The 22768-nt window shown below is 44.7% G+C and overlaps 3 protein-coding genes across 4 annotated transcripts in view; 2 read left to right on the forward strand and 1 right to left on the reverse strand.

Moving 5' to 3' along the window:
• Positions 1-10547, forward strand: part of LOC118364067 (dynein axonemal heavy chain 5-like) — a 52754-nt gene extending 42207 nt beyond the window's left edge. Inside the window, exons 48-62 of the mRNA XM_052489710.1 lie at positions 1133-1315; positions 1964-2207; positions 3496-3610; positions 3887-4077; positions 4215-4336; positions 4707-4856; positions 5056-5301; positions 5727-5946; positions 7608-7813; positions 7949-8152; positions 8427-8642; positions 9003-9215; positions 9311-9463; positions 9634-9865; positions 10129-10547. Coding sequence (XP_052345670.1) covers positions 1133-1315; positions 1964-2207; positions 3496-3610; positions 3887-4077; positions 4215-4336; positions 4707-4856; positions 5056-5301; positions 5727-5946; positions 7608-7813; positions 7949-8152; positions 8427-8642; positions 9003-9215; positions 9311-9463; positions 9634-9865; positions 10129-10280 — 2847 coding nt within the window. The 3' untranslated portion in view covers positions 10281-10547. The remainder of the gene's footprint in view (positions 1-1132; positions 1316-1963; positions 2208-3495; positions 3611-3886; positions 4078-4214; positions 4337-4706; positions 4857-5055; positions 5302-5726; positions 5947-7607; positions 7814-7948; positions 8153-8426; positions 8643-9002; positions 9216-9310; positions 9464-9633; positions 9866-10128) is intronic.
• A 5678-nt stretch (positions 10548-16225) lies between these two features.
• On the forward strand, positions 16226-20603 carry LOC118364555 (uncharacterized). Of its 2 annotated transcripts, XR_008087943.1 has the most exons (3): positions 16226-16470; positions 19811-19857; positions 19961-20603. XR_008087943.1 is itself a non-coding variant. In XM_052489716.1 (2 exons), the coding sequence occupies exon 1, from the start codon at positions 18684-18686 to the stop codon at positions 19431-19433; it is 750 nt and encodes a 249-aa protein (XP_052345676.1). In that variant the 5' UTR covers positions 18378-18683; the 3' UTR covers positions 19434-19857; positions 19961-20603. The 2 variants fall into 2 exon arrangements, 1 of the variants encoding a protein (XP_052345676.1); XM_052489716.1 differs by lacking the exon at positions 16226-16470 and having other exon boundaries at positions 18378-19857.
• si:ch73-22o12.1 (nectin-2) overlaps positions 20564-22768 on the reverse strand; it is a 93268-nt gene continuing 91063 nt past the window's right edge. The window contains exons 9-10 of the mRNA XM_035746194.2: positions 22649-22735; positions 20564-21934 (exon numbers count right to left, since the gene is read on the reverse strand). Coding sequence (XP_035602087.1) covers positions 21710-21934; positions 22649-22735 — 312 coding nt within the window. The 3' untranslated portion in view covers positions 20564-21709. The remainder of the gene's footprint in view (positions 21935-22648; positions 22736-22768) is intronic.

Below are 22768 nucleotides of genomic sequence, written 5' to 3' on the forward strand. Positions count from 1 at the left end.
TGACTGTCTTTCTCTCTTCATGACTGTCTTTCTCCCTTCATGACTGTCTTTCTCTCTTCATGACTGTCTTTCTCTCTTCATGACTGTCTTTCTCCCTTCATGACTGTCTTTCTCTCTTCATGACTGTCTTTCTCTCTTCATGACTGTCTTTCTCCCTTCATGACTGTCTTTCTCTCTTCATGACTGTCTTTCTCTCTTCATGACTGTCTTTCTCCCTTCATGACTGTCTTTCTCTCTTCATGACTGTCTTTCTCTCTTCATGACTGTCTTTCTCCCTTCATGACTGTCTTTCTCTCTTCATGACTGTCTTTCTCTCTTCATGACTGTCTTTCTCCCTTCATGACTGTCTTTCTCTCTTCATGACTGTCTTTCTCTCTTCATGACTGTCTTTCTCCCTTCATGACTGTCTTTCTCTCTTCATGACTGTCTTTCTCTCTTCATGACTGTCTTTCTCTCTTCATGACTGTCTTTCTCCCTTCATGACTGTCTTTCTCCCTTCATGACTGTCTTTCTCCCTTCATGACTGTCTTTCTCCCTTCATGACTGTCTTTCTCCCTTCATGACTGTCTTTCTCCCTTCATGACTGTCTTTCTCTCTTCATGACTGTCTTTCTCCCTTCATGACTGTCTTTCTCTCTTCATGACTGTCTTTCTCCCTTCATGACTGTCTTTCTCCCTTCATGACTGTCTTTCTCTCTTCATAACTGTCTTTCTCCCTTCATGACTGTCTTTCTCCCTTCATGACTGTCTTTCTCCCTTCATGACTGTCTGTCTTTCTCCCTTCATGACTGTCTTTCTCCCTTCATGACTGTCTTTCTCCCTTCATGACTGTCTTTCTCCCTTCATGACTGTCTTTCTCCCTTCATGACTGTCTGTCTTTCTCCCTTCATGACTGTCTTTCTCCCTTCATGACTGTCTGTCTTTCTCCCTTCATGACTGTCTGTCTTTCTCCCTTCATGACTGTCTTTCTCCCTTCATGACTGTCTTTCTCCCTTCATGACTGTCTGTCTTTCTCCCTTCATGACTGTCTTTCTCCCTTCATGACTGTCTGTCTTTCTCCCTTCATGACTGTCTTTCTCCCTTCATGACTGTCTTTCTCCCTTCATGACTGTCTTTCTCTCTTCCTGCACCAGGTGAAAGTGGGAGACAAGGAGGTGGATGTGATGAGGGGGTTCCGTCTTTATGTGACCACTAAGCTCCCCAACCCTGCGTACACCCCAGAGATCAGCGCCCGCACCTCCATCATAGACTTCACTGTCACCATGAGGGGTCTGGAGGACCAGCTGCTGGGACGGGTCATCCTCACTGAGAAACAGGTCAGGAACCACGTCCAACCACGTGCTTATGAAATCATGGATAAAAACATTTGAATGTATCAACAAAAGGTCATTTTGTTGTAGTTGTTTAATAGTGAGCGTTTATTAGAATTGTACATAATGACTGTGACCACCCATTTTGAAATGTACTGAATCAAATGAACACAGAGAATGAACCCAGCAGAGAAATGTTAAAAGACCTGAAAAATGACCCTCAAAATCAGTGTCTGTCTGAATGGCGTGCCTGTTTCTCTTGCTGTTGGTCTGAATTCTCATGTTCTGAGCTGTGACTGACCGGTGTTTCTGCCTGTTGGAGAAGGAGCGTACAGACCTGCTGGAGGATGTGACTGCCAATGTAACAGTATAGACTTTACGTCCATCCCCTCGCCCCGACCTGGGCGCGAACCAGGGACGCTCTGCACACAGACAACAGTCACCCTCGAAGCATCATTACCCATCGTTCCACAAAAGCCGCGGCCCTTGCAGAGCAAGGGGAACCACTACTTCAAAGTCTCAGAGCGAGTGACGTCACCGATTGAAACGCTACCAGTGCGCACCACCGCTAACTAGCTAGCCATTTTGCATCGGCTACACCAACAAGAACATTATTGTCTGAACAGTGCTCTTATCTATCCCTGTTATATCTAGGAGTTGGAGAAGGAGCGCACAGACCTGCTGGAAGATGTAACAGCCAACAAGAGGAAGATGAAAGAGCTGGAGGACAACCTGCTGTATCGTCTGACCTCTACGCAGGGTTCCCTGGTGGACGACGAGAGCCTCATCATCGTCCTGGGCAACACCAAGCGCACCGCCGAGGACGTCATACAGAAACTACAGATCTCAGCCGAGACCGAGATCCAGATCAACACCGCTAGAGAGGAGTACAGACCTGGTGAGTTGGTTGTACTGTGGTTAGGGTAGAGTTATTCTCGGTACAGACCTGTTGAGTTGGTTGTACTGCGGTTAGGGTAGAGTTATTCTCGGTACAGACCTGGTGAGTTGGTTGTACTGCGGTTAGGGTAGAGTTATTCTCGGTACAGACCTGGTGAGTTGGTTGTACTGCGGTTAGGGTAGAGTTATTCTCGGTACAGACCTGGTGAGTTGGTTGTACTGCGGTTAGGGTAGAGTTATTCTCGGTACAGACCTGGTGAGTTGGTTGTACTGCGGTTAGGGTAGAGTTATTCTCGGTACAGACCTGGTGAGTTGGTTATACTGCGGTTAGGGTAGAGTTATTCTCGGTACAGACCTGGTGAGTTGGTTGTACTACGGTTAGGGTGGAGTTATTCTCGGTACAGACCTGGTGAGTTGGTTGTACTGCGGTTAGAGTAGAGTTATTCTCGGTACAGACCTGGTGAGTTGGTTGTACTGCGGTTAGGGTAGAGTTATTCTCGGTACAGACCTGGTGAGTTGGTTGTACTGCGGTTAGGGTAGAGTTATTCTCGGTACAGACCTGGTGAGTTGGTTGTACTGCGGTTAGGGTAGAGTTATTCTCGGTACAGACCTGGTGAGTTGGTTATACTGCGGTTAGGGTAGAGTTATTCTCGGTACAGACCTGGTGAGTTGGTTGTACTACGGTTAGGGTGGAGTTATTCTCGGTACAGACCTGGTGAGTTGGTTGTACTGCGGTTAGAGTAGAGTTATTCTCGGTACAGACCTGGTGAGTTGGTTGTACTGCGGTTAGGGTAGAGTTATTCTCGGTACAGACCTGGTGAGTTGGTTGTACTGCGGTTAGGGTAGAGTTATTCTCGGTACAGACCTGGTGAGTTGGTTGTACTGCGGTTAGGGTAGAGTTATTCTCGGTACAGACTTGGTGAGTTGGTTGTACCCACTCACCAGGGTAGAGTTATTCTCGGTACAGACCTGGTGAGTGGGTTGTACTGCGGTTAGGGTAGAGTTATTCTCGGTACAGACCTGGTGAGTTGGGTGGGTTGTAATGTACCGGTTTGTTTCAGGGTAAGGATCAAAACACTTTGGGCTCTTTATTGATTGGCTGACCAACCAATCACAGTGCTCTGCTGGATGGCAACTGGCACGAACCACCTTGTGTTGACTGTTCTTCAGGAGCAATCTGTTCCTCACACTTTTCCAGTGGCAAGTTTGTTTGAGCTGGATGTATGATAATATAGAATGAGCGTTGTCTGTCACTCACTGTCAGCCTGTGTGTTATTGTGCTGTTACAGTGGCCACCAGAGGCAGCATCCTGTACTTCCTCATCACTGAGATGTCCATGGTTAACGTCATGTACCAAACGTCACTACGACAGTTCTTGGGAATCTTTGACCTTTCTCTGGCCAGGTACAGTAGTAATACACTTTGTCTCATACTGAATAACATATATTTGTATTTATGTATTTAAATTGAATTGTTGGTCCTCAGATGTGGTTCAGTCATTTTATGTAAACATTGAATGATTAGTGAATTGATAAGTTACACTGGGGGATATGTGGTTTTGCATAACCTTTTGTGTAGTTGTAGGAGTCTTCTGATTCTTCAAGTATAATATCTGAAACCATAGCAACAGTTATATTTTAATATTAACATAATAACCATCACACTATGCCTTCTGAACAGATCAACCAAAAGTCAAATTACCAGCAAGCGAATAGCGAACATCATTGAGCACATGACCTTTGAGGTACACAAGTATGCAGCCAGGGGTCTGTATGAGGAGCACAAATTCCTGTTTACCCTCCTGCTGACGCTGAAGATCGACATGCAGAGTAACCGCGTGAAACACGCCGAGTTCCTCACCCTCATTAAAGGTGTGGAACAAAATCCGTCCTCCAATTAATTCCACCAATCTGTAGTCCACAGTTACTGAAATGTTGAATAGCAAAATGTTGTTCATTGCTCACAGACCATTGGCTTGGAAAGAACATCCTCTGTCTGTCCTATGCAGGAGGTGCCTCTCTGGATCTGAAGGCTTGCCCCCATAAGCCGGCCAAGTGGATCTTAGACATGACTTGGCTCAATCTGGTGGAGCTCAGTAAACTGTGGCAGTTCTCTGATATCCTTAATCAGGTGTGTTCCCCATGTGGTGCTTTCTTACACTGGTACTTCATGTTGTACCGCTCTCAAAATACACTCCCTCAATAAGTCTGTTTCATGGCCCCCTCAATAAGTCTGTTTCATGGCCCCCTAAATAAGTCTGTTTAAATGGTCCCCTAAATAAGTCTGTTTAAATGGTCCCCTAAATAAGTCTGTTTCATGGCCCCCTAAATAAGTCTGTTTAAATGGTCCCCTAAATAAGTCTGTTTCATGGCCCCCTCACCCTGGTAAACCCCCCTATTAATTGTAGTGCTCCTCTGATTACAGTGCTCCTTTTACTCCTCTAAGCTCTGTCACATATGGCATTGAACTAGTCATTGTACTGAGCTGTGTGTGTGTCCAGATCTGTTGTAATGAGAAGCAGTGGAAGGCATGGTTTGATAAGGAGACCCCTGAGGAGGAGGTGATTCCTAATGCCTATGACCAGAACCTGGACTGTTTCCACCGCCTGCTGCTCATACGCTCCTGGTGCCCAGACAGGACCATCGCACAGGTACACCGGTAACTCTCATTGAATGATTAAGTAATTAATCAATCAATCAATCCAAGACATAAAACTTTATGAAATGTCTACGCTTTTTGGTATTTTCATCAAAGCTTTGGACTGAGTTTTAGAGAGTATTTCTACTGCATATTTCTTGAATCTAATAGCAGGTGACTTTTTAACTAATGTTTTACCTGTTATCCTCCAGGCCCGTAAGTACATCATGGACTCGATGGGGGAGAAGTATGCAGAGGGAGTGATCCTGGACCTAGAGAAGACGTGGGAGGAGTCAGACCCCCGGACCCCGCTCATCTGCTTCCTGTCCATGGGCTCAGACCCCACCGACTCCATCATCGTCCTGGGAAAGAGGCTGAAGATAGAGACGCGCTATGTCTCCATGGGCCAGGGACAGGAGGTCCACGCACGCAAGCTGCTCCAGCAGACCATGGCCAACGTGAGTCCTGAACACAGCATTACAGTACACACTGACTGGACTCCTAACAGTCAAGTTATAATTATCCTCGTCCCCAGGCTATTGCGCTTTGTGAGGAAGTCTGGGGAGCGAAACTAACTTATTAGGAATCAGCGTTCTGCCATGAATTGTGGTCCATGTCATCTCATTTGTAATCAAATTGAGAATTCAAATTGCGATAGGGATGGAATATGACTTGAAATTGAACCATGGTGTTAATGAAAATGGATGTGATTGATTTAGACTGTATTAAACTGTATTAAAAATGAAATGGACTAACATCACATGCCTCTCCCTCACATTATTCATTGAATTACGTAAGGACATTAGTAATGAATCACTCTCCCAATATGGACAATTAACTATGCATTATATTACTTTGTATTTTATCCCGAATGCACACACAGGGTGGCTGGGCCTTGCTCCAGAACTGCCACCTGGGCCTGGACTTCATGGATGAGCTGATGGATACTGTGACAGAGACAGACGCCGTCCATGAGACCTTCCGCCTGTGGATTACTACAGAGGTCCATAAACACTTCCCCATCACACTGCTGCAGATGTCCAACAAGTTCACTAATGAGCCTCCACAGGGACTGAAGGCAGGGCTGAAGAGGACTTATGGAGGTGGGTCACACCACGGTTCACACATACATATGCATGCATGTGTACGCACCTACACAAACACACACATTCACCGCCGTTTCTTCCGGTTAACCCTAAACCACAACCCTACCCTTAACACTTAACCTAGCTTCATGTCCATATCCATATCATGTCCATATCCTGGTTCTGTTATAGTCACAGCCGTGATTTAACCAGTTTTATAAACGTCTGAGTGTTTTCTATCCACACATACTAATCATATGCATATACTATATTCCTGGCATGAGCAGCAGGGCTCTGAAATGTTGCGCGATTTTTAACAGAATGTTCGAAAAAGTAGGGGGTAGGAGTAACAGGTTAACCTAGCTTCATGTCCATATCCTGGTTCAACCCTACCCTTAACACTTAACCTAGCTTCATGTCCATATCCTGGTTCAACCCTACCCTTAACACTTAACCTAGCTTCATGTCCATAACCTGGTTCAACCCTACCCTTAACACTTAACCTAGCTTCATGTCCATGTCCATATCCTGATTCAACCCTACCCTTAACACTTAACCTAGCTTCATGTCCATATCCTGGTTCAACCCTACCCTTAACACTTAACCTAGCTTCATGTCCATATCCTGGTTCAACCCTACCCTTAACATTTAACCTAGCTTCATGTCCATATCCTGGTTCAACCCTACCCTTAACATTTAACCTAGCTTCATGTCCATATCCTGGTTCAACCCTACCCTTAACACTTAACCTAGCTTCATGTCCATATCCTGGTTCAACTCTTCCCTTAACATTTGACCTAGCTTCATGTCCATATCCTGGTTCAACCCTACCCTTAACACTTAACCTAGCTTCATGTCCATGTCCATATCCTGATTCAACCCTACCCTTAACACTTAACCTAGCTTCATGTCCATGTCCATATCCTGGTTCAACCATAGCCTTAACCACAACCCAAATCCCAGCATCATGTCCACATCCCAGTTCAACCCTAACCCTAGATTCACGTCCACATCCCAGTTCAACCCTAACCCTAGATTCACGTCCACATCCCAGTTCAACCCTAAACCTAGATTCACGTCCACATCCCAGTTCAACTCTAACCCTAGATTCACGTCCACATCCCAGTTCAACCCTAACCCTAGATTCACGTCCACATCCCAGTTCAACTCTAACCCTAGATTCACGTCCACATCCCAGTTCAACCCTAACCCTAGATTCACGTCCACATCCCAGTTCAACCCTAACCCTCGATTCACGTCCACATCCCAGTTCAACCCTAACCCTAGATTCACGTCCACATCCCAGTTCAACCCTAACCCTAGATTCACATCCACATCCCAGTTCAACTCTAACCATAGATTCACGTCCACATCCCAGTTCAACCCTAACCCTAGATTCACGTCCACATCCCAGTTCAACCCTAACCCTAGATTCACTTCCACATCCCAGTTCAACCCTAACCCTAGATTCACTTCCACATCCCAGTTCAACCCTAACCCTAGATTCACATCCACATCCCAGTTCAACCCTAACCCTAGATTCACTTCCACATCCCAGTTCAACCCTAACCCTAGATTCACATCCACATCCCAGTTCAACCCTAACCCTAGATTCACGTCCACATCCCAGTTCAACCATAGCCTTAATCCTAACCCTAGCTTCTTGTTTGTTGCTCCAGGCATTAACCAGGACCTGCTGGATGTCAGTAACATGGTCCAGTGGAGGCCCATGCTGTATGGGGTGGTGTTCCTCCACTCTACGGTACAGGAGAGGCGTAAATTCGGCCCCCTGGGCTGGAACATCCCCTACGAGTTCAACCAGGCTGACTTCAACGCCACCGTGCAGTTTGTTCAGAACCACCTGGACGACATGGACATCAAGAAGGTAGGTGCAGAGATGAGAAGCTCCTGCTGTAACTAAGTAAAGCTCTATCTTTACTTCTACTGTTAGTACTGCTACATGTCTTCCTATGTAAGATGTGTCTGTTCCTGTGTTGATGGTAGTCTGACGTCTCCCCAGGGTGTATCCTGGAATACAGTGCGCTACATGATCGGGGAGATCCAGTATGGCGGGAGGGTGACAGACGACTATGACAAGCGTCTGCTCAACACCTTCGCCAAGGTCTGGTTCAGTGAAAACATGTTTGGACCTGACTTCTATTTCTACAAAGGCTACAGCATTCCCAAGTGTTCCAACGTGGACCAATATCTGACATACATTCAGGTCAGTCCATTTTTCACACTCAGTCTCTCCTGCAGTTTACAGTGCTGTATAACATTATATTGAATTAATGTAGTCAGACTGCATGAAGATGTGTGCTGTATACATTATGTGCGGCATTGAGACATTTGGTAACACTTCCCATTAATACCTTGTTCATAATGCATTATAAGCACTTATAACACCTTATGAAATATCCACAATGCATTCCACGGTTTACTGTAGTTTGGTAATGCACAGACATGCAGACTCTAATCCTATGTATTTTCCCCCGCAGGGCCTACCGGCTTACGACACACCAGAGGTGTTTGGCCTGCACCCCAATGCTGATATAACGTATCAGAGCAAGCTGGCCAAAGACGTCCTGGACACCATCCTGTCCATTCAGCCTAAGGACAGCTCCAGTGGCGGAGGGGAGACCAGGGAGGCCATTGTGGCCAGGCTGGCTGACGACATGCTGGAGAAACTACCTCCAGACTACGTACCATTTGAAGTGAGTAGCACTGGTCTGGAGTTAGCTAACCCTACTGGAAATAATCACCCATGATTAATACAGTGCTGGCCATTTAAAAATATTATTTCCCATAATACCTTGCTGCAGCAAGGTAGATCGCAAAAACTCTCGCAGGATGACGCCAAGTCATCTAACAATAACCCATGCAATAAAATGTCTTTCATTAATATAACCCATAGTGCAGTGAGATGCACTTTGAAGGTAACGTTTTTACTGCAATAGAGGTTTACTTTTTAATGTTCAGAACTGTGTTATGCATTTGCATTCCAGTATGTTAAGAATCAAATCAACGTTTATTTAAAGTGTAATTTCACAAGAGCATGTTTTCAATATATCCAGGTGAGAGAGAGGCTCCAGACGATGGGTCTGCTCCAGCCCATGCACATCTTCCTGCGTCAGGAGATAGACCGCATGCAGAGGGTCATCGTGCTGGTCAGGAACACGCTGACCGACCTCAAACTGGCCATCGACGGCACCATCATCATGAGTGAGAACCTACGGGACGCGCTGGACTGCATGTATGACGCACGCATCCCCTCACGTTGGAAGAAGGTACGTTTATTACTGCCTCTTGAGTACACATTTATTCAGTTTTCTACGCATGTATTCCATGTTCTATTTTCTACTTCTGTATTCCTGTGTTCTAGGCGTCATGGGCCTCCAGCACTCTAGGGTTCTGGTTTACTGAGTTGCTGGATAGGAACCGTCAGTTCCAGGCGTGGATCTTTGAAGGACGGCCCAACTGTTTCTGGATGACAGGGTTCTTTAACCCACAGGGCTTCCTGACCGCTATGAGACAGGTACAGACGGCACATTCACATATTCTAATGCAATCACAATTGAACATACTTACAGACTTGGCTCGGCCACTGAGGTTATATTTAGAGGTTGCAGACACTACACAGTCATAGTTGATCATGAAGCTACAAAGACAAAGCCAGTCTATGTAACTCTGTTTTTGTGTGTGTAGGAGATCACTCGTGCAAACAAGGGCTGGGCCCTAGACCGTATGGTGCTGTGCAACGAGGTGACCAAGTGGATGAAGGATGACATCACCCAGCCGCCCTCTGAGGGGGTGTATGTGTACGGCCTCTATCTGGAGGGGGCGGGCTGGGACAGGAGGAACTGCAAACTCATCGACTCTAAACCCAAAGTGTTGTTTGAGATGATGCCTGTAGTCAGGATGTATGCTGAAAACAATGGTGAGTGCTGTAGTCACTAGTTACTGTAACTTCCTGGAGACTCATTGAACAGTATCTCATTTAGCTGCGCCTTGTTTTCATCTATACATTACATGTTGAATATGTCAGTGGGAATGATATTTCACTTTTAGGTCAATAACAATGTGGTCTTTAATGGTTACAGTATTTCAGACCTACTGAATGGACAACATGCAGTGAAAAAGAAACTCATGTGATCATTGTGTATAAGTAATGGATGTTTATCGTTGCTGTGGTCATTTCAGGTGTCAAGGATGCCCAGTTATACTCCTGTCCCATATATAAGAAGCCTGTAAGGATGGACCTGAATTACATTGCTGCTGTGGAACTGAGGACTGCTGCACCACCTGAGTACTGGATACTACGTGGTGTGGCACTGCTGTGTGAAGTCAAATAACCCACTTCTATATTGTATAATAAGCCTAAATCTTGAAATGGAGTGTTTCAGTGGTTAAAGGGGCAATTTGCAGTTCAAACAACAAAGTTGCCACCCCATCATTGTTTTGTTAAACAGCTGAGGGATGTGGCTGGAGAAATGGAACCTTTAAGTATTAAATGAGGGAAGTGTCTTAATTTAGATTATGGTGGTAAGCTTCCGTAATAACAAAGTTGCACCTATCACTGGGTTGCAGGAATAATAGAAAAATAAAGTCTATACCCCCAATTATTGAACGTCTGAACTATTTTGGGTGTGTGTTTACTTATTTATTTTACTTGAAGGAATCATTCTAAATGTCCTTATTTTTGTACTCACCATAATATGGTTGTTACTAGACTGATATACATTGGTAGACGTTGTATTGCTGCATCTTTGTACTGTACCTGTTAAGAAAATGTTCATATTTCAGTCATTATAGATTTAGAATTCTGAGGCAGAAAATAAATTATAAATGTAACATATGAATATAAAAACACAACAAAAGCAGTATAAAAAAGATCAATCAGAATGATAAAAGCAAGAGAGCACCAGCACATCTACATATCAACATGTAGATTATCCCACTGTCTTATCTTCCTAAATATGTTACATAAAAAATACTATCACAGGCTGTATCATAACCGGCCGTGATTGGGAGTCACATAGGGCGACGCACAATTGGCCCAGCGTCGTCCGGGTTAGGGTTTGGCCGGGGTAGGCCGTCATAATAAATAAGAATGACTTCTTAACTGAGTTGCCTAGTTAAATAAAGGTTCAATGAAAATGTATGAGAATCTGTGATGTCATCGGCCTCCCCCTTGCTTGAGGAACAATAGAGGAGCACTAGAGAACAAAAGAGGAAGGGCCCCAGGGTTGGGATCAATCCCATTTCAATTCCAGTCAATTCAGGATGGATGCTGAAATTCCAATTATTTTCAATTAGGAACATTTTGAATTGGAGTTTGGTTTACTTTCTGAATTGACTGGAATTCAAATTTAATTGACCTCAACCCTGAAAGCAACACAAAAACATCTTCCAACTCACATGTACATCCTAAAACATATCCAGTGACCAATAGCACTGATGTGAAAACTGAAAACACACCTCAAACATGTTAACTTATTACAAGCACACATAGTAAGATGTTGAAACATAGTTTAAGAGGATGAATTCATTATTAACCTCATGTAAGACGGTTTCTTACACTGAAAGTAGTGTATGAGCTAGGATAAACACACTTTCCCCATCACTCCTATTGGTTTTTATCTAGCGGTGGTTAAAGTTAGCTGAAATGTGTGTAGTGGCTGTTTAAAGAAATACGAGACATGGATTACAGTTTTTCCTGGCTCATAGACTAATTACAGGGTAATGAACCATCTAACGTTGTAAAATACCGACATGATCCTTTAAATGGGTCCCAAAACACATCCAGTGAAAACTAGCACATGTGAACACATAAAATATCCAATTAGTTTAACTGTCTTCCCAACTGTCCTGCAGTCAGATCAGTGAGTCACACATCAACCAGAGAGAAAGGAGGAGGAAGGACAGAGGGGTCTGGTTGCAGTCTCTTGCTCCCCTCCTGCCCCACCCCATCCCTCTGTGGTCCTCTTCTCTCCCCTGTTGGACTCATCCTCCTGAATACTGCCCCCCCCCTCATCCTCCTCTTCCTGAATGCTCTTTCCACCTGCCTTCTTTGGCACAGATGTATCAGTGCACACCTCACCTCTTGGTTACGGATGGTATAGACGACAGGGTTGGTGCACCATGAGTAACACAAACAATGTGTTGAGACAAGTGAAGGGGCAGAGTTTGCTTGTGTAGTTGCAGACCGGTAAGACCGTAGATTATTGGCACCAGCTGCAGTAGAAACATACAGAGGTCGAAGGTTACAGTTCTACGAGCACGGTGGTTGTCTTGTTGGAGGGCCACAACAGCCCTGCGTGCCTCATTGTACATACGCACAAAACAGAGGCAAGTAATTCAGATTGAAAGAGTTGGGGTGATGATGGGAGGGCCATGGAACAGTGCTTCTTGCACAGGACTAAAGCTCACAGATGCTCTCACAATTCTAGGCTTACATAGCAGCCCTGCAGTGGCTCTATTAAATGCACCATGTGTGTCCCATGTTGAGCTGGACCAGTGATTATTACAAACAGTGGCACTCAGTACCCAGACTAGCCCCAAGGCAAGCCACACATGCCTGGATGTCATTATGCTCAGGTAGTGGATGCTGTAGCAAATAAACACATCTTTCTATTTCCATGAGGGCCAGAGTCATCTGAACGCTCCAAAGGATGGTACACATAATACTAAAATGTTCCATTCACCACCCCGGTAGTCACAGTACGTTGGAGCAGAAGAGAGTGCAAGACAATTAATGCTGCAATGAAGATATGCAAAAGACCACATATCAGCTGAAAATGTAACAAAGTGTGGAACGTGGTCACCGATCCAATGAGTAGGTTCATCACCAGAGAAGTGAAAAATAATGACAAAAAATCTGAAAAATATATATTTTCCCTGAAGCGATGTGCTGGAAAAAAACAGCTAAACGCATCCATCATGTCTTGCTCCTCTTGAAATGTTGTCCTGTTCAGAAGGTGAGGTTTAAAGGGAGCATTCAGTACTGTTTTGTTACCATCAAAGCCCCATATACTTACTACCCACCACTGCAACCTATATGCTCTCCTTAGCTGGTCCTCGCTACATATTCGTCGCCAAACCCACTGGCTCCAGGTCATCTATAAGTCTTTGCTAGGTAAAGCTCCACCTTATCTCAGCTCACTGGTCACCATAGCAACACGCTCCAGCAGGTATATTGCACTGGTCACCCCAAAAGCCAATACCTGCTTTGGCAGCCTGTACTTATGCCTGGAATGTATTGCAAAAATCACTGAAGTTGGAGACTTATATCTCCCTCACTAACTTTAAGCGTCTGCTGTCAGAGCAGTTTACCGATCGTTGTAGCTGTACACAGCCCATTTGTAAATATCCCATCTAACCAACCAACTACCTACCTCATCCCCATATTTGTTTTTCTGCTCTTGTTCACACCATTATTTCTCCTTTCACATCATCATCTGCACATATATCACTCCAGTGTAAATTGCTACATTTTAATTACTTCGCCACTATTGGCCTATTTATTGCCTTACCTCCTTATTTCACATACACACACTGTATACAGATTTTTCTATTGTGTTATTGACTGTACGATTGTTTCTCCCATGTGTAACTCTTGTGTTGTTTTTGTCGCACTCTTTTGCTTTATCTTGGCCAGGTCGCAGTTGTAAATTAGAACTTGTTCTCAACTGGCCTACCTGGTTGAATAAAGGTGAAATTAATTAAATATCTAAAAACTTTGAAATTTGTTGAAGCCATGGTGCTGATCAGATACAGTGGTACTAGTAGCAGAAGCAGTCCCTGAATCTAGGAGGGATAGCTCAGAGCGTTGTCTCTTCTATCTACACTCCGCAGACTCATCAGGTGTCTCCTCTACATTTTATGTCTTTTATACACGATGTATGCAGCTGTGTGGTTGAAGGATACTTATAACCAGTCTAAACACTTACCAAAGGTCGCCTACTAAGAGTAGGCTGGAGGTAAACATTTTTGTGGCATATTTTTAGTGTAGGTAATTTACAACTGCAGTGGAATAGAGAAAAGTGATAGCGCTATACAGCATAAAGGGCAGTGGTGGAAATAGTCATGAGTCAAAGTAAAGATAACTTAATAGAAAATGACTCAAGTAAGTCACACAGTAAAATTCAACTTGAGTAGAATTCTTAAAGTATTTGGTTTAAAATATACTTAAGTATCAAAAATAAAAGTATAAATAATTTCAAATTCCTTATATTAAGCAAACCAGATGGCACCATTTTCTTTTTCTTTTATTTCTGGAAAGCCAGGAACACTCCAACACTCAGACACCCTTTACAACCAAAGCATGTGTGTTTAGTGAGTCCACCAGATCAGAGGCAGTAGGGATGACCAGGGATGTTCGCTTGATAAGTGCGTGAATTTGACTATTTTCCCATCCTGCTAAGCATTCAAAATGTAATGAGTACTTTTGGGCGTCAAGGAAAATTTATGGAATAAAAAGTAAGGAATCTAGTGAAGCAAGAGTAGTTAAAAATATATATAGTAAAGTAACTTTAGTTTACTCTAAAGTATTTTTGACTTTAATTAATACTTTACACAACTGATAATGGGCCCCTGGGGCTATCAGAAAATTGCTTTGAAACCATGTCATTGTAACAGTATAATTTTAAACTGTCCCCTCGCCCATACCCGGGCGCGAACCAGGGACCTTCTGCGCACAACGACAACAGTCACCCTCGAAGCATCGTTAACCATCGCTCCACAAAAGCCGCTGCTTCAAGGTCTCAGAGCAAGTGACGTAACCGATTGAAAAGCTATTTAGCGGACACCGCTAACCGTTTCACATCCGTTACACTCACCCCCCTTTTGACCTTCCTCCTTTTTTTCCCGCAGCAACCAGTAATCCGGGTCAACAGCATCAATGTAACAGTATAATTTTAAACCGTCCCCTCGCCCATACCCGGGCGCGAACCAGGGACCTTCTGCACACAACGACAACAGTCACCCTCGAAGCATCGTTACCCATCGCTCTACAAAAGCCGCGGCCCTTGCAGAGCAAGGGGTCTCAGAGCAAGTGACGTAACCGATTGAAACGCTATTTAGCGCACACCGCTAACTAAGCTAGCCGTTTCACATCCGTTACATCATGAACAGTATGCCTTTAAAATAAAAGAGAGCCGCACACTCTAGGAGCTCAGATGCAATAATTTAATTACCAACGTTTCGACAGCCAAGCTGTCTTCATCAGGGTATAATCACAAACACTGCGGGATGACTCGTTTATATAGTGTCAAAAGACACAGGTGTCTGTAACCATGGCCAAGAGTGGCCTAATATCATTGGTTAATAATCAAATATTAAAATGTCATACAAAGAACAGCAAACAAACAAATGGATAACATACAATCATAGATTAATTTCACTACACAAGTTTACAAACAATTACAATGGCAAAGTCACAATAATCACAAGAATGGCTTCAGATCAAAGTCTACGTTGAGAAGGAAGGGCGCAAGGGTCTTTAAATTAAAGATCCAGGCAGCCTCTTGTTTTAACAATAAATTATCAAGGTCACCCCCTCTCCTAGGGAGGGTGACATGTTCAATGCCAATATAACGCAGAAAGGAAATAGAGTGGCCTGCCTCCAAGAAGTGGGCCGCAACTGGATAAGTAAAGTTTTTACATGAACAGTACGCCTAACAGTATTTTTCCTAATGAACTTGATGGAAGAATAATCAGGGGGACACTTGAAAATGTTCCAGACAGTAATTGGCCTAATGAATGTGATGGGGTTTGTGACACCTTAACTGTTACAACAAGTGGTCTTGACAAGGTCACTATTGTTGGGTTAAGGTCATTAACCCCTTCCTTTGAGAGAGCGTGTCCCCAGGCTTCTCTATACCAAGTCCCTCACGTGTACACACCTCCAAACCCCCTCAATACAATTCTAAGATTTTAATCTGTAACCAAATTATTGTAATAAAGTTAAGCATATTAATTCATATTAATGGTTGCTTGCTACCCAAATCTTTGAACCTTAGGTATTCCACTTGAGTAGTACCTTGAGTAGAAAAGGAACATTTTCTAAAGAAAATGTGTGTCCATCCATGAGTGTTCTGGTCTCCCTGCATGGACCTATAGTAGAGACATCTACTACAGAGGTACTTGCTTAGGTCACAACATAATGATGAGCTGTTTGGGCAATATGGCAAAACCCTCATGTCCTGTGGCTGGATCCCTCAATACAGGCTCTATAAAACATTGTCACATTGGCTGCCACCCAGAGCCATAGAGGCCTACAAAGATGTCATGGGGGAAAGCAAAGATCAACTCTGGGAAAAGTGTTGCTTCTGTTCTACTCAGGCTGTTACCATAGTAACAGCGGAGCTTGTCAACAACAGGCGATGTTTTGTTTTAGCAAAGATATTAACGGTAGCTAGCAAGCAGGCTATCAAAGGAATATTAGCTAGCTGATGAGATCAAATGGCTGACAAACGTGGTTTGGAGAAACTGGACTTTTGTGCATTAAGCATCGAGCAACAGCAGCAACTCCGACAATTTAAGGTTAGTTAGCTAGCTAACACTACTACTGTAGGTAGCTTCATGAGTGCTCCTTGGCTTCAGCAACATTTAGTTAGCTAGTTCTACCGATATAATTAGGAATTAAAATACAATAGGATTTCTTGTTCTATCACTATAACTGCATTATTTTTGCATTAATCCAGCTAATAGTTAGCTAGTAGAAATTCATTGGGTAAAGATAGGCTCAGCAATGACAAAGATCACGTGGAGTAACTTTAAATCTGCTATTGACCACCTGGCTTTTCCCAATATCATGAGGCATGGGAAAGAGTAGAATGGACAGTAAAGTTAAGGGAATTCACCATTATATTTATCCTGGGACATGCAAAGCCAACAATATCCTCATCTCTCCCAAGTGGTCATTCTCTCTTTCTCCCCTTACCCATCTGTCTATCGCCTCCTTTGAATTTCATGCTGTCACAGTTACCAGCCCTTTCAAGCTTAACATCCTTATCATTTATCGCCCTCCAGGTCCCCTCGGAGAGTTCATCAATGAGCTTGATGTCTTGATAAGCTCCTTTCCTGAGGACGGCTCACCTCTCACAGTTCTGGGCGACTTTAACCTCCCCACGTCTACCTTTGACTCATTCCTCTCTGCCTCCTTCTTTCCACTCCTTTCCTCTTTTGACCTCACCCTCTCACCTTCCCCCCCTACTCACAAGGCAGGCAATACGCTCGACCTCATCTTTACTAGATGCTGTTCTTCCACTAACCTCGTTGCAACTCCCCACCAAGTCTCCGACCACTACCTTGTATCCTTTTCCCTCTCGCTCTCATCCAACACTTCCCACACTGCCCCTACTCGGATGGTATCGCGCCGTCCCAACCTTCGCTCTCTCTCCCCCGCTACTCTCTCCTCTTCCATCCTATCATCTCTTCCCTCTGCTCAAACCTTCTCCAACCTATCTCCTGATTCTGCCTCCTCAACCCTCCTCTCCTCCCTTTCTGCATCCTTTGACTCTCTATGTCCCCTATCTTCCAGGCCGGCTCGGTCCTCCCCTCCCGCTCCGTGGCTCGACGACTCATTGCGAGCTCACAGAACAGGGCTCCGGGCAGCCGAGCGGAAATGGAGGAAAACTCGCCTCCCTGCGGACCTGGCATCCTTTCGCTCCCTCCTCTCTACATTTTCCTCCTCTGTCTCTGCTGCTAAAGCCACTTTCTACCACTCTAAATTCCAAGCATCTGCCTCTAACCCTAGGAAGCTCTTTGCCACCTTCTCCTCCCTCCTGAATCCTCCTCCCCCCCCCCCTCCTCCCTCTCTGCAGATGACTTCGTCAACCATTTTGAAAAGAAGGTCGACGACATCCGATCCTCGTTTGCTAAGTCAAACGACACCGCTGGTTCTGCTCACACTGCCCTACCCTGTGCTCTGACCTCTTTCTCCCCTCTCTCTCCAGATGAAATCTTGCGTCTTGTGACGGCCGGCCGCCCAACAACCTGCCCGCTCGACCCTATCCCCTCCTCTCTTCTCCAGACCATTTCCGGAGACCTTCTCCCTTACCTCACCTCGCTCATCAACTCATCCCTGACCGCTGGCTACGTCCCTTCCGTCTTCAAGAGAGCGAGAGTTGCACCCCTTCTGAAAAAACCTACACTCGATCCCTCCGATGTCAACAACTACAGACCAGTATCCCTTCTTTCTTTTCTCTCCAAAACTCTTGAACGTGCCGTCCTTGGCCAGCTCTCCCGCTATCTCTCTCAGAATGACCTTCTTGATCCAAATCAGTCAGGTTTCAAGACTAGTCATTCAACTGAGACTGTTCTTCTCTGTATCACGGAGGCGCTCCGCACTGCTAAAGCTAACTCTCTCTCCTCTGCTCTCATCCTTCTAGACCTATCGGCTGCCTTCGATACTGTGAACCATCAGATCCTCCTCTCCACCCTCTCCGAGTTGGGCATCTCCCGGCGCGGCCCACGCTTGGATTGCGTCCTACCTGACAGGTCGCTCCTACCAGGTGGCGTGGCGAGAATCTGTCTCCTCACCACGCGCTCTCACCACTGGTGTCCCCCAGGGCTCTGTTCTAGGCCCTCTCCTATTCTCGCTATACACCAAGTCACTTGGCTCTGTCATAACCTCACATGGTCTCTCCTATCATTGCTATGCAGACGACACACAATTAATCTTCTCCTTTCCCCCTTCTGATGACCAGGTGGCGAATCGCATCTCTGCATGTCTGGCAGACATATCAGTGTGGATGACGGATCACCACCTCAAGCTGAACCTCGGCAAGACGGAGCTGCTCTTCCTCCCGGGGAAGGACTGCCCGTTCCATGATCTCGCCATCACGGTTGACAACTCCATTGTGTCCTCCTCCCAGAGCGCTAAGAACCTTGGCGTGATCCTGGACAACACTCTGTCGTTCTCAACTAACATCAAGGCGGTGGCCCGTTCCTGTAGGTTCATGCTCTACAACATCCGCAGAGTACGACCCTGCCTCACACAGGAAGCGGCGCAGGTCCTAATCCAGGCACTTGTCATCTCCCGTCTGGATTACTGCAACTCGCTGTTGGCTGGGCTCCCTGCCTGTGCCATTAAACCCCTACAACTCATCCAGAACGCCGCAGCCCGTCTGGTGTTCAACCTTCCCAAGTTCTCTCACGTCACCCCGCTCCTCCGCTCTCTCCACTGGCTTCCAGTTGAAGCTCGCATCCGCTACAAGACCATGGTGCTTGCCTACGGAGCTGTGAGGGGAACGGCACCTCAGTACCTCCAGGCTCTGATCAGGCCCTACACCCAAACAAGGGCACTGCGTTCATCCACCTCTGGCCTGCTCGCCTCCCTACCACTGAGGAAGTACAGTTCCCGCTCAGCCCAGTCAAAACTGTTCGCTGCTCTGGCTCCCCAATGGTGGAACACACTCCCTCACGACGCCAGGACAGCGGAGTCAATCACCACCTTCCGGAGACACCTGAAACCCCACCTCTTTAAGGAATACCTAGGATAGGATAAAGTAATCCTTCTCACCCCCCCCTTAAAAGATTTAGATGCACTATTGTAAAGTGGCTGTTCCACTGGATGTCATAAGGTGAATACACCAATTTGTAAGTCGCTCTGGATAAGAGCGTCTGCTAAATGACTTAAATGTAATGTAAATGTAATATATATTAGAGAGCGCATCCAGAGGTGGAGGCCTTAATAAGCGACTTTTTAGGGTTTGTTAATTGGCTGGCGGTATATTTTCAGACATATTATTCTCCATCTCAATTAGGGCTCTCAAGCTCCAGACATCAATAACGAATATAATTCTATTTCATATTTAGCGACAGTAATGAAGTCTAACTGACCGATTGCTTGGGTACCTGCTTCTTGTTTTTTTTACAGAGATGTATTTCTCAAAAGACCCACAGACATTCGAGAGTATGCAGCAAGTGGGTTCAATCAACAACACAAACTGACACGTACACCAATATTCAGACAGGGACAGTCCTCTACTTAGAACTACCCATAATTAAGATATTTTCTCTCTTTCAGATTACTTCACCGACCCAAACCTTGGTTTGATCATTGGCTCCAAACTGCAGGGCGATCCTGCCGACACAGGCACAGACTGAATCCTTACCGGATTGTTTGGCAGTTCAACTGTTATTGAAGTGTAAAGCTGTAACAGGCCTCTTTCTCTGTATTGACTAGTTATGTATCAAAGTAACGTGATATAAAGTGGGAATGTACTGGCACCCAGGCAGATGTTCTTACTGAGCATCATTACAACAGGTTAGTTACAGGGCTACAGAAGGATGTTTTATACCGCTGGTTGAGAGGAAAATATCGATTTCTAGGCCTATAGGGTGGAGTGGACAGCCTCTTTACAGGAGTTCTCAGGGGAAAGTCTAAATGGGATCATTGGGACGTCCCAACTCTGTTAAGCCATCGAAGTTGAAATATAAAACGGTTAAGGTTACCGATGTCCCAAGGATTCCGGATAGCACTAACCTTTTTCTCAAGCCTCAAGAGTTCCCCCTTCTGGACTCTTATGTACTTACACTAACTCCCCAACTCATCAGATACATCAAAAAACATTAAGCAAGATGAGGAAATACTGACCATAAGCTTAGAATGATCTGACCACACTGGATACACAGTTTAAATGTTTAATGAATTAAAAATCATCAAGTAACCAGCGCATCAGGCTTTGCTTTATTAAAAACATACATAGCGCAGTAAAAACAGGTACATTTAATCTGTTACAAAGCATGACAAAATCATTCAGAATTCTGTTTGATTCACATTTTATAATCTGACATGCGACAAAAATAGGCACATCTGGTTTAACAATTAAGTGATTGTATAGAGAAGAAGACCCTGAAATTGTATAAAAACCTAGACCCTGACAATATTGGACATTTCAACAGTAGGCCTACGTAGTACATTCTGTAACCAACATACTGTGGTAGAGCATGTGAATAGAGCTTTTAAATCCTGAGCGAACAGGCACAAATCATCAATGTTTAGACACGTCAATGTTAAAAGGTAACAGAGATTTCCTTTTTATATATACAAGATTGTAAGTAACTTACATTGTTACATTTTTGTTCAGGCAATTGATTGTCCCTCTCTTATGTCTTGTATTGGGCTCCAGGAATCCAGAATTGTATCTTAGACACAGATCTAGGATCAGATTACATTATGTAAAAGCTTAAACATAATCCTTAGGTAGTAAAACACACAACTGACCTTACAACAGTGTCTATAGGCAACATCATCCTACTGCCTTTAGCTCAGAGTAATGTACCAGTCTCCTGACCCCAGAGCCCATCTACATGTGGAGCTATCAATACACACTGATCTGATCCAAAGTCAGTGTTGCGTTATCCCCTAACGGTAATGGTTAAGATTCAAAGAGGGTAAGCTGGCCCTGGATCTGTGCCTATTAAACAATCTCACACACTTACTGTACACATGGGACTTTAACCACAACATTCAAAGGAGTTTCAACCAACCCCGATAAAAGTTAGTGTTCTTTTATGTTGTGTCTTACTTACACAGCATTTTAACGGTAAAGCAGATCCCCCTTTTAAAAACATGATTCCCGTTATTAGAACCCAATACATTCACTTACTTTAGTTCACAATGTAAAATTCTAGATTGGAGATACTGATTGAATGGCAATGACTACAACCATCACACACCGCAGCCATCCCACAGACACACATCCAGTGTCCGATGTTCTTCACGTACAAACAGGTTTAGTCCCACACACACTTCCAATGTCTCCCAATGTCTTCACACAAACATGGCCTGGGACACAAAGCTCTCTCCACGAGTCGCACCGGCGGCAGGGGGGTGGTCCTCCTCGTTGTCATGATAATCATTGGGCTTGTACTGGTTGGGGGCGTACAGGGGCGGGGCTTCGTTCAGCCTGGGTTCATCCCAGCCAGAGGGGGCGCCAGCGTAGCGCAACTCCTCCGCATTACAATTGTATTCCTCATCACTGCACGCATCCAGGTCCTGGTGGGAAAGATCAAATCTTAATAATCATGTAAAAATAAGGAGAACCAATGCAGTCTTCATAGTATTCTAGTGACCCTTGCATTAGCGAACAAACTGACAGAGCAACACCTTTTGAGAGTCTTGACCCCAGGTCTTCCAGCCCATATGGGCAAACTTGCTAACCACTGCTGCAATAGGGTTAAATCACAGGAGGAAAATTGTAACTAGCTTACCAAGGCAATGGTTGCTACAGTATTAAAAACACATGTTTCTATCTATAGCATGTTCAGTGTAACAGCTTCTATCCACATAGCAACCCTCCATACCCTTCAGTTTCCTACACGTTCTCATGTTTGTGTACTGGTAAATAGGGCAATCATGTTGAGTAACTGATGAATTAATGATCATAAGTAGATGTTAAATGATTGAGTTATTTTTGTTTCATGAATCCTTTACCAGGATGTATTATAGATATAGATAATGAACTAAGAGTTGGGTTGAGGCACTTTATAAGCCAAAGCTACAGAGCTTAATGTATCTTGATAGTCTACAATGGCTTCCTCTCCTGGTCTCCATTCACTCCATCTTTACTGATAGGAAAACACAGGCCAGATGGAAGCATTATCAAGGAGGCCAGCTGGGAATTTGCTTTCACCCGTCCAGGTCTTTCATGTCTGAAGATTGAGGAAAGGACTATTGAGAGATGCACCCCATGTATGGCTGTATTCTTACTGTGCTGGGCTCGGCATCCTGCGGAGCGTAGTACAGGTGGTCCACGGATCCATCCTTTCTCTCCACAGGGTCTCGACTGGTGTTCAGCTGCAGATGTGCATGCACACACAGGATTATTCT

The sequence above is a fragment of the Oncorhynchus keta genome, chromosome 31 (assembly GCF_023373465.1).
Source record: "Oncorhynchus keta strain PuntledgeMale-10-30-2019 chromosome 31, Oket_V2, whole genome shotgun sequence".
Taxonomy (NCBI): Eukaryota; Metazoa; Chordata; class Actinopteri; order Salmoniformes; family Salmonidae; genus Oncorhynchus; species Oncorhynchus keta.